We start from the raw sequence: 12603 nt of genomic DNA on the forward strand, positions 1-12603 counted from the left end.
AAGATGGGTCCGAATCAAACCCATTTAGATCCACTTTCTGTTGGTTTTTGATGTTTACATCTCATCGTAACTCATTCATGGAATTGAAGTGGGCCATTTCAAACCTAACTCAATAAATATGAGCGGAAAAATGGGTTGGTGAATCCATTACACCACCTCTACGTACATATGTCCTGTGTGAACTTTGGAAAAGGACCGAGCTCTCGACATTATCCGTTTATACGACTCGTAGTTAAAGTGCATTCATATTAAGCTGAAATAGGTTTGTGTCATAAATGGATCAATTTAATTGTACACTAACGGTACCAATCAAAACTCTGTTTAGCTTGACTTTGATTACTTTCTTCACCTTTTATTTATTTATTATTTTTAGTATTGTTGTTAGTGCTTGTGCCGATTTGCTCGTGCCAATCAAACCAAACTAAATAAAGAAGCAGGAGATATTGCAAGTGATTTACTTCTTGCGTCTTGTACAATTGATTATTTTAATCCGTTCATGGTAGGACTGGACATCGGATTAACATGTTATTTGTGTCAACACAATATGTTTAGATTTATTAAGAAATGTTTATACATATTAAGACATGTTTATACATGACTTAACGTGTAAACATTTCTTCTTCTCTCTAATGTTTTTGGTCATTGGATTCTGTTTGGAGATTTTTCCCTGAAAGACTGTTTGTTTGTTCCATGGATTTTTTTTTTTTTTTTTTTGAGCAAAGTTTGTTCCATGGAAATTGACAATTCGTTTGTGATGGGATTTTTTTTTTTTTTTCTGTTTTTGGGCTTATTTACGATGGGATTGACCTCGTCAGTTTCATTTCGTTTATGATGGGATTTTTTGTTTTTGGACTTATTTATGACGGGATTGACCTGATCAGTTTTTTCTGATGGGCTGGTTCAGCCGCTCTCTCGCGCCCGTTTCCATATGCAATGACCCTGTCAACTATTCAAATGTATGTGTTCCCTTATATTTCTTTGTAGTTCGTCAGTCACAGTCATACCTCTATTTTAGATAGATGTTGTTTGATGTCACAGAACCTGCTCTAATTCCCTTCATTTCCTTTCTTTTCTTTAGTAGGCATCCGACAGTACAATTCAATTCAATCCATTCCTTTCCTTTCTTTTCTTTCCCGAGATCATAGTCGGAATCTTGTCCATTTCCTCAAAATCTTTCAATCCGAATGGAGTGTTAAAGTTGGTAGAGTCCTTACGATGTTGACAACCTCATCATGTACTAATTTCCCCACCAAGTTATAGTTTTTGAGTGACAAATTTTTAAAATAAAGTGGATAACTTTCCATTGCATTTCATATCGGTAAATTGCTCACGTTGTCGGCAAACTACTGTCGGTTACTTGACCAACAAATTGCCAATTGCACGATTTTACCATCTAATCAAATATCAGAAAATTATGACGCACTGAAATTTGTTCTGTGTCTACAAATGGAAAAAAAGGAGCATAGACATACTTATAAAATGTCTGTTTGTACTATTACTCAAGCATAAAAAGACCCAAGTCATGCAGACTCAAATCCTTGGAAATGGCCCCATGGTGAACATCTCTTTAGACTGCATTAATGTATCTGCAGTCCTTCCTAATTTCTCCTTCATCTCCCGTGAGAGGATTGTTCTCGGACAACGCGAGCATGGCCCTCGCGAACTGGTCCTGGAAGTAGCCGTTGTCGGCAGCCATCTTCTCCACGAAAGGAGCGGTTGTTGGATCTGAAGCCAACTGCTGATCTACCAGCAACAGTCCCTTGTGAGCCAACAGGTGCTTGTAGTACATGTTGTCCAGCACCATCGGAGTCTCTCTGTCGTTCCTCGAGTACCGCACCTTCTCCGGGTTTGGGTCTGGCATCGGGCACCGGCCTTTCAGGTATTCGGCGTAGTCGGAGTCTAAGGTTGGGTCCACGGTTGGGTAGAGTCTGTCGTATAGGTTGACGCAATGAACTCGACCAACCGAATGAGCTCCTGATCAGCGAATCGATGCCAATTAATGAGATGGGAAAAGTTTTATCGCTGAAAGTCTGAATTTCTATTACTACAATCCACTTCAATATTGGATAGAAATCATGCGTTAAGAACGATGAACAAGATAAACCCTAACCGATATACATCATACGAGATTATATCAAATGATGCATGAAGCGATCTTTCTATTACGGAACAGCAACATCGTCTGGGATACCCGGGTCCAGTTAAATAAACCAGACACGGACAAGGCATGTTCAAAGATGCATGAACTTGGTGAACTGCATATATCAAACACTTACCAAGGAGAGCGACTGTTCCTTCAGCATCGATGCCAACAGATTCAAAACGAGAAAGCACCAACGCCATCGAATCATTATGGTTAGGAATGAATTCTTCCACCACACTCGCGTGACTTTCTCTGCCGTCTCTCCTTCCACTTCTCATTTCAATGCGCGGTCCCCCTAACTGTACAAACAAATCGACGTATAGTATGGAGATCAAGCTACTTTCACAGACATTGATAATTCTCGAGTTCTGTCGGGGAACTGGGAAGCTGGTCTGTGTCGGTTTCGAGATCATTTTCATGTTGAAGTTTCGAAAAGATCCTTCCCTTTGGCACGCTCCGTGTTTTACGCAAGCCGTGCAGAAAAAAAGATGGCGTAAAAGTGAATTATCGAAACACTTACGAGAACGGTGCCATCTCTCGCGGAGAGGGCGATGATGTCGGCGCAAGAGACCGTCGCGGGGCATTCCTTCTCTAGAGCCTCCTTGATCTTGGTCACGTACTTGAAATTCCTCATCCCGAAGCTCCTCGAAGATGCCTGCTCCGACACGATCCCGTTTCCGTGCTTTGATTCTAGCAGGAGCGAGGCATCGCAGGACTAGCGATTCGTCACAAAGAGGTCAGCGACAGAGAGTCGTACATCAGTTCCGTTCGATACCCAGAAGATGAAAGATAATTCAGCATGCTTCAACACTAATTTGAGGACTATACATGCAGTGTTTGTGCGTGTGTTCATGTGTATAGATAGATATACGTACTTGGACCATGCAGTCATGAAAGAGATTGCGAATCCAGGAGATGGCGGTATTGCCATGTTCATCGTAGAGCTTGGCGACTTCTTGTTTGATGATTTCTTCTGCGTTCGGACAGCTCTCGGCATAGTAATTCGACTGAAGTTCACTGGAACCTGTGCACGTAACTAAAGAAGCAAGAAAAAAAAGCAAGAACTTGCTTCAGTAGAAAGAATTTGGCTCATCATTTCACGGACGGAAAATAGATCCACAAGTGACCTTTTTTCGTAAGCGTGCAACACACAAATGTTTACTATTTCTTGTGATTAAGATCGTCAATTTTTTTATAAGATTGTAATTTTATTTTCCTCTGGTTTGTTAGGTTATGAGCAAGTCTCCATTAGTACTCAACGAGCAGTAACATCGCATCATCGTTTGTTATCCACAGGAAAACATTCGGGTGATCAGCTTCTAAAATCACATCATGGGTCCCATTTGAGAGACCCATATGTTCATGTGCTATAAAGTTGACTTGTGCCCGCTCCACCTGGTGTTCTTAAAAAAAAGAAAAGAAAAATCTTCTTCAAAGGAAATCAATACTGCGTTTTTGGCAATAAAAATAGAATTGGCAACATCAATTACTTGACAATTTCTAGGGCCATGTTTTTGTCCAATTTCTAGTTGCAAGAAACTTTTTCTAGTCAGTCATATCTCCAATTGATAGGTCGCAACTAGTTAAGTTTGCATGTGAGTGATATCTATAACTTGTAACTCTCTAATTAATAGTATTGTTAGAGGGAGATATTATCCTACTTTCTATGCATGGATCATGAAAGAAGATGATTTGTTGCTTGATAATGTTGGTAACATTTGATGCTCTAGGGGTCATCCTCCTAAAATCCAAATTATTACTTACGATACGTCATTCAACATCTCCATAAAAAACTGAGCAATAAAACAATTCAGATAACATATGCTTAAGAGCACATCTAGTCAACTTCAAGATGTGATCGGCTTGAGGTAATGGATCGAGTCTAGGAAACACCTGCTCGATGCTATTGCTTACGATGATTTAAAATATGAACAGACCAACTACCGAGCTCGAATAAGGAAAAAGGGTTGATGTGTCTCACCCGACAGAAGCTGGAGGAGCAATGACAGAAGGACAAAGCCTAAGCCGTAATGGCGGAAGCTTCCGGTGGCCATTTCCTTTGGCTTTTTATCTTGTTTTCGTCGATGTGATGAAGGTTCTCTTGGAGCCTTTAAATAGAAGGAGGAGCTCTAGTGCAGGATGGAAACTGAGAGCCTTCCAAGTCACCACTAACTTAGACCTTTCTGCTATCACCACCCCACGCGCGAGGCCGCCCCACCCAGAAGAGGAGAGACTAAAGAAACATTGAAAGTGAATTAGCACAAATCCATTATCATCATAGCAATTGGAGTTGGAATTTGACCAAACCTGATTCAAAGAGCCACGCAGAGAATCTGTGTGAGATTTAGGGAAAATCTCAAATAAGGACCCGAAATGACTTCATTTTCTCAAAAAAGGACCTGAAGTGGAGCTTGTCTCAAATAAGGATTCGAAGTAGTCATTTAGTCTCAAAGAGGACTGACTCGCCGGCGGTGAACCCGATGCATTTCGATGCGTATTCGGCGACCTAATCAGGGTATTTTCGTCCAAAAAATATTTTCTTTTCATTTTCCTTTTCCCCAGTTCATCTTCTCCATCTGCGAGCAAACCTCCAGTATCATTGCCCAAGTGGAGTTCTTTGAGCTAGGTTATCGCCCGCGAGGACTTTGCTGGGAAGATCCCGAGAGGTTGAGGAATCGGAGGGAGGTGGGGCTGCTTAGAGCTCGGCGGGAGGGTCCGGTGAGGTTGTCGGTGGTGAGCGTGAGGTTGACGAGGTCGCGGAGAAGGCCGATTTCAGGTGGGATGTAGCCCGAGAGGCCGACGGATGTGATGTTGAGAGAGACAACCCACGAGCCGGCGTCGCACGTGACTTTGGTGAAGGAGCAATGCGGAAAGGGCGGCGGCGGAAGGAGGAGGAGGAGTCGACCCAGTCGCCGATGGCGGCGGAGGGAGGCCCGACCATGGCGGTTCGAGAGAGCACGTCCAGGTCGCTCCGTGCAGGGGAAGCGGAGATGAAGAGGAGGAAGAAGAAGAAGACTCCATTGCAGGGCGGTTTCGTCCTCAGTAAGTTCGGCGAGGCCAGCAAGGGCTCGCTGACCACTGGTAAGGGCGGCGGGCACACGCAAGCCCTCGCTTCGCGCCAACGCCCCGCTGCAGGCGATGGGTGTTGAGCCCTCTCGGCCTCGGGTGAGGCCGGCCACGCCGATCCCACGACCTTCGCCGGCCCTTCCCCACTTCCGATGTCCTTGATTTGGGCAATGCCTATCTCCGACGAAGAAGACGATGAACAGGGACAACACCATGGGTAGATCAGGAAGAAGATGAACAAAAGAAGGAAAACAAAAAGATAATATTTTTTGGACAAAAATACCCCAGACCAGGTCGCCGGAATACGCATTGAAAATGCATCAGTTCGCCGGCCGGCAAGTCGGGTCCTTTTTTGATACTAAATGACTACTTTGGGGCCTCATTTGAGACAAATTTCACTTTGGGTCCTCTTTTGAGAAAATGGGGTCACTTTGAGTCCCTATTTGAAATTTTCCCTGAGATTTATTAGGTAGTGAAGCATACACAAATCAAAGTATACATAATCTATAGCATAAGAATAAGGCTAGGTACGATGTACGACATATATATATGTGTCCCTTTCTTTCTATCTATTTATCTATCTCTCTTTACAACTACAATCATTCTAAAATTCTTTCTTTCACTTCACACTCTTTAATATTCTGGGTGTACGGTACTGTTCCCCCGTGCTATCCCCCATCCCGGTCCTTGTTCTTAGACCGTTGAATTTGCGCTCAAAGAACCCACAAATTGTTTCTCTATCCACTCCATCAAACTCGACGCCAATGCCAAGGGTTTGGCAGGACTGGATGGAGAGGGTGCAAGGAGAAAGAAGGGGTAATGGGGAGATGAACTATTATGATTTTTTCTCTTATTGTGCGTCTGATTATCACGTGACGCGAATTCAATGGTTGATATATGATGATAGTAACTAATAAGTACTTAACCCCTAATATTCTTATACATATATTCTAGTACACAAAATGGAGTACTTAGATTTGGTGTGATACCTCAAAATAATAATAAGCACCTCAAAAGCAATCGATAATAAACACAAAATAATCAATAACAACAACTTTCAAACATACAATTTTCCATTATCTTTATCACTTTAGTATCGTCACCCATCAATGCAACCGAAATTAGATGAAAGTTTTTAAATTTAAAGCGACCTCTCAAGATAAATATCTTCTCATAAGATATGGAAGTATACCAGAAAAAAGATGAACGCCCAACATAACAGTCTATCTCATCACTCAGTGTGTATTTCACCTATCTCAAATTGAGATGTACGAGATACTTCGAACCCTAGGGTGATTTCGATGGTAAGTGGCGACGTCCGTTTGACGGGCCAAAACCCCGGGTAACGTGGAGTCACGGGAAAAGATAACCAAGGATTTGGCAACTGGAATTCCATCCATGCCGCATGACAATTTTCGGCTGTGATTTTCGATGCTGGGATTTTACGTTTCAATGTGGAGAACTTCGTCAGCCTCCATGATCGCAACTTAATGGAGCATATCATGCTCCCCAAGAAAACATAAACTCAGAATCTCAGCCACAGAATCGCTTCTGTGTTGGTTTTGGCCCTAAAAACCATGTCGATCTTCGACACAATCATGCAGCTCCAACAACAACAAAAAACAAGAACTTAAAAGATAGATAACAAGGCACATCCATCACAGCGAGAGAGAGAGAGAGAGAGAGAGAACTGAAAGTTCTTGGTCGCTTACCTGGAGAACTTCTCTTCTCTTGAGGAGTTGACGATATTGCAGGCTTTGAATCTCAGAAATTAGAAGTGTAATATATATATACGGAAGAAGTATGGTGTTTTCCTACTCAAACTCTAATTAGTATTCCACCAAAAAAAAATTCCAATCAGTAGTTGTAAAGATAATATTAGAGGAGACCCCGCGACTTTTTACTTCTACTGTTTCGATTTTTTTTTTTTTTTTTTTTTTTGTGTAAATGTTGCAACAAACTCACATTTTAAACTTTAATCAATCTGAAATCACTTGAAATATTTCAAAATATTGAAACATGGGCACGCAGATTTGCTGATATATATGTTTATTTATCTTCGTAACTTCTCAAAACTTAAAAAATTGGGCCAAAAAAACTTACAAATTTAAATCTGATCTTTAAGTTTTGCAAGGAAAAAAAAAAGGTAGAGTTAAGAAGTGGCTGTAAAAGATTCCCCCAGATAGGAATATCTTTCTACCCAATTTTCAAATTTCTTCCTCCATCTCTATCCAGCTAGGAAGAAACTTAAATTTGGTAGAGCTTTTCAAATAATCGCCGCTGGAGGAAAAATGAAAGATTCACAGGCGGGCTTTATCCGCGATCGTAATTTTGTGGACCGACCTTTAATGGAACTTGGGCCTGCCAGACAATTTAATGATTACACCTCGTGGACCGGCTCGATCAGCACAATTTAACGACGTGTGTCTCTAATCCACGAGACGCACATCGACTTATTTATCTTAAAGACAAAAAATAATAATAAAGTAACCATAAAAAACCTCAATTTTAGATTCAATCTTAATTTTACCTTGAACTTGATTTTTGTCTTAAAAAAATAACAAACTTTCACTCTAATATTAATTTGCCCCAAATTCAAAAATAGCCATTGAATTCTTCTAAATTATCAATGTCGAGAGGTTGCTTCGTTCCATCTAAAAGTAAAGGCATTGGTAAAGACACAAGTTTTGAAAATGAAATTTTAATTGGCTATGAGGTTGGTAATTTTGAAAAAATTAGAGGTGATTTTTGAAGACAGCAAATTTGGGATTATAATGAAAGATTCTGATTTTTTTTAAAAAAATAAAGAAAAAAGTGATGGCGGCCAAGTGAGGCATCGTGACGGCACGGTGATCTTAGATTTGTAGAGAAAAGGTGAGAGGGTGAAGGTTAACTCAATGGATGGATTTCATTTGTTGCTATTGCAGCGGCGGCCATTGGCTGCTACTAGGGCCTTCTCTAAGCTGGTGTTATTCGGCATTACATTATACTACAATGAGTGATATGAGACCGTCAATGACTAACTAGTTACAAAGCAATCGTCGCAAAAAGGTAGAAAATTCATTTCTAAATAGAAAAACCAAGTAATATTCTTCTTCTACTTTGCATCGACACAATGGACAAGTATCCTTCCTCTTGAGCCACTCGACAATGCACTTACTGTGAGAGATGCAAACATGATATCTCCGCCACGTTGTCTGCCCCGTTCAATTCCTCCGTACAAATACAACATCATCCATCACCAGAGCAGGCAGAGTAGCTCTTTTACTCGAGCTTTTCGATGGTACTTCTTGAGACACCCTGTGTGACTTGGTTGGCATTTGACTCGTATCCTCTAGAAGACATCCTCAAAGTTTTCCTCTTTGACTTCCTCTTTGATGACCAAATCCAAATTTGTACTCATGTCGAGCTGCCAATGGCCATTGGCCCATCCCCAAAATGCTATACCTAGGATAAGTCTTTACAATTTCAGGGAAAAAGCTGTGGTAAACGCCCGAAGCATCAAGAACTTTCTCCATGTGCCTTTCGAAGAGGGATTGCCATCGGAAGATGTAGAAAGCCATCTCAAGTAATCGACCCCACTTGTACGGTATAGCATCTTGAAATTTTTTTTGTCACTCCTAGTTGAACGATAAATACTAGCAGATGGTGCTACTTCACTAAGCAGTTGAAGAAACAAATTGGCAAGCCAGCAAAGTTGGAGTTCCTTATGTTTAGATGCAAATCATATCTGTAGTGGCAGCTACTAAGGGTACGAATAATAATCATTTTGGCAATAAATATATTTTTCTATTTCTATTATTGAATGAGCTTTTGGGCAAAAATATGCATTTGATAATAACACAAAATTTATGTTTTTTGAATAGAAATTCGTTTGATAATGACACAAAATTATCCTCTCCCTAATGCTGGCGGATGGTGGGAAGTGGTGGTGGGTGGTGGACTGCGAGTGAGTGAGTGGGCGAGTGTGTGAGGGGTCAACGGCGGGTGGCGGCAAATGACGGGTGGGTGGACAATGACGGACGGTGGGCAGGCGAGGGAGCAGCGAACAATGGTGGGTAGGTAGGCAGCAACAAACGATGGGTGGTAGCGGTTGGTGGGTGGTCGGCTAATAACGAGAGCAAGTGATAATAATAGTTTTTATTTTTTATATCAATTTCAGAAATATAGAAGTAGAAAATTTTTACTTTTCATTTCTATTTGAAATCTAGTTTTGAACAAAAAAATTGTTGCAACAATAAAAAAAAAATGACATTGACTTATTAAACGAATTTTTATTCTAGACATTTTTTATAACAGAAAAATAGTTCTGGAATAGAAATAGAGTGGTTATCATGCGTATTATAAGACTTTTTTTTTTGGTGAAGCAATGAAGCGTTGAAATCCAATCGCGAGAAATTTTTGAGACCCGCCCGAGAAAAACAAAAAACTCTTTCCTGTAAAGTTGCACCAAACGGAGATGCCAGATGCTTGCAAAATCACACGTCCTCCGTGACGAAACAGAGCAGGGCTTGAAGATGAAAGAGCCCTTAGACGCTGCAACAATTTCGATTCGTCCGGTGTTCTCCTGTATAGCAAACAAAGTGAAACTAAAACCCCTTTCGTATGAGACGGTAATAGGACCAAACAGGAGTGTTAAAACGAAAGAGATCAGAGATATCAGAAACCTGTAAAATTCGTCACACCTCCAAAGACAGAGCAGAGCTTGAAATTATAAAAAAATCAGCAACTCCGCTTCGAAACCGAGAATTGATGAAAATCGGGGGCTTCTGCGATGGGAAATTCCTGCTGGAGACGAAAACAATAGCACCCACAGATACTGAGAATCGCTTCGTGAGAGAGGTCCGAAACAGAGCTTGAAGAAGAAGAGGAGGAAAGAGAGAACAGGGGAGTGACGGTTGGAGCTATGCGAATGCGAATGATATAGCCGTTGGTTTGTGGTCTGAAGAATCGAGCGATTGTTTCCCGTTTTGTGCACCATCTCTTTTTGGCGGTGAATTTGAGTCGGTGGAGAGAGATTTCAATTTGATGGGAAAAAATTGAAAATTTCAAAGATCCAGTATAAATCATATGAAATTTATATACCCAGACAAAGCTATAAAAAAATATGAAACCGATGATCGAACATCAGCAGGCAAAAAAAAAAAAAAAAAAAAAAAAATGTGTGCGCCTCCATTGCCTAATGAAAATCAGACAAAATTTAGAATGTCTATCAATTGCTATTTTTCTTTTCTTCGCACCGTTCCTTTCCTCTAATTATTTCTCTAAGGCTTTTAAGGAATAATATAATAACTTATAACATATGAGTAAAATAATTTCACTACTCGACATTCAATCTCCACTCGAGTGCAAATTACTAGTAAAGATTATTATCAATAGAAATTCAATTTAAATGGAAAAGCAGAGAGCAAATCCTCTTTTTCTTGTTAATCTTGTCTATTGTGGCTTACTGATTTTATGTCAGACATTATCTTTACTTGTCATGATTATTGAACTTTCACTGAGGAGTTGGCAAGGGCCCGGTAATTCCACATCCAAAGAATAGGTGATCAATAGAATTGGCAAGTACAAAATGTACAATTAACATTCGAGATCCTGCCAAAAGTAAGAAGCAATACCTAAGTGGGCAGCCTATTCCGAGTGATTACCCACAAATGAAATTGGAAATAGGGAGCTAAGGAGCAATCCCATATAAAGGAAGCCCAAGGCACAGAAGGCCCCCTTAACCGAATGACATTCCAAGCAGAGGCAACCTATTCAAAATTAATTTTTGGATTAACATAAACCCAAAATTAATATGCATGTAACAAATTTACTTCAAATTAATTTTTGAATATCTAAAAACCTTAAACTGACACATGCATGGCACATTTACCTTGTGTAACTTCTGTCAAATTTTACTGTGAAATTATTGAACTGGATGATATATAGCAATAAGTCAACTCCCATGAATATTCATAACTCTCTCTCCATTAATTTCATTGAATCTAATTAAACTTTTTTTTTTTTTTTGCACGGCCTTCTCTCCAATCACGCCATACTGGAACATGAAGGATGCTGTCAGCTTTGCACACGCACTCCCGCCCCCAGTGTCTTCGACATGGGAAGGTTAACGAGTCATTGGCTGCTACCAGGGCTGCAGCTAACTCAAGCCCTTTATTTAAACATATCTCACTTAAGAAAGGTTATTGCCTTATTAAACTGTATTTTTGCACACGACATTGTTTCAAAATTCAAATTCTTTTTGGAAAATTACTAGTAAACCTATTGCATTCTTATCAATTCATTTATAAACCTTTCAATTTGGTCAATTTAGCCATAAACCTATGATACTTATGCCAATTTAGTTTTAAATTTTTTAATTGTGCCAATTTAGTCATAAAACTTTTGACAATTTGTGAATTTTGTCAATTTGACTAATTTTGGTTGGAAATCATTGATATGGTAACCTAGTTATGGCTGGTGCCAACATTGACAATTTATTTATTTATTTTCTAACCATGGGTTGGTGAGGGTCGGCTTGATCCTTGCACATTGGCCGATGAGAGCGTCCTAGCCCCTCCTTGGATTTGGGCAAGGGTCGACGCCCTTGCTTGTGATTGGCATGAACACGAAGGCCCTCACTCATAGTTGGCAAGGGTTGTGACGCCCTCACCTAGACTAGGCAAAGGTTACCGGGAAAAAAGATAAAACAATAAAAGAACAGACAAAATTTAAAAAGTCTAAAAATTGTTTATGTCAGTTGGCCATATCATGCACGATGGTCCATGTTGGCTAAACTGCCACGTTAATGATTTTTTTTTTATTATCAAAAATTGGCTGGAATAACTAAATTGGTAAGTTGCCAAAAGATTTAGGATTAAATTGGCAATTTGTCAAAAATGTTTAAGATTAAATTGACATAATTGAAAGGTTTAAGATTGAATTGGCATAAATACAATATGTTTATGACTAAATTGGCCAAATTGAAATATTTAGAATTGAATTGACACAAATGTAATAAGTTTATGACTTTTTTTAGAATTTTTCTTGTTCTTTTTCCTATTGATGGTTTTGGCTTTTCGATTTAACATTTATAAAAAGTCCTTGCTAAGGATTGCCTGCCGACCGGGAAAGAGTTCTTTTTATCTCTAAGGTGTGCATCTTAATGCTGCGATCGGGTCATATAAGATTCGGTCTAGAAAGTGGTGTTCCTATTGCCCACCCTTACGCCTAAATCTCATGCTGAGTGCACCAAAGTATTGGGATAAAATAGCCCTTCGGCTTTTGCTCCTAAATTTTTATGCAATGTTCAATTTAGTGCTTGATTTTTTCTTTCAATTAGATCCCTAAACTACATGATGTTTCATTTGAATTGGTCACTGCTATAAAAAGACTTAATGAAATTACTTGGC

At 39.9% G+C, this 12603-nt stretch overlaps 1 protein-coding gene across 1 annotated transcript; it reads right to left on the minus strand.

Annotated features, from left to right (window-relative positions):
• Window positions 1-1376: 1376 nt before the first annotated feature.
• LOC104435756 (peroxidase 21) lies at window positions 1377-4320 on the minus strand. Its single transcript, XM_010048452.3, has 5 exons — window positions 4125-4320; window positions 3019-3179; window positions 2664-2858; window positions 2277-2442; window positions 1377-1974 (listed from the first exon to the last, which is right to left on the minus strand). The coding sequence occupies exons 1-5, from the start codon at window positions 4195-4197 to the stop codon at window positions 1568-1570; spliced, it is 1002 nt and encodes a 333-aa protein (XP_010046754.1). The 5' UTR covers window positions 4198-4320; the 3' UTR covers window positions 1377-1567.
• Between the last annotated feature and the right edge of the window lie 8283 nt (window positions 4321-12603).

This window comes from Eucalyptus grandis, chromosome 1 (genome assembly GCF_016545825.1).
Source record: "Eucalyptus grandis isolate ANBG69807.140 chromosome 1, ASM1654582v1, whole genome shotgun sequence".
Classification (NCBI taxonomy): Eukaryota; Viridiplantae; Streptophyta; class Magnoliopsida; order Myrtales; family Myrtaceae; genus Eucalyptus; species Eucalyptus grandis.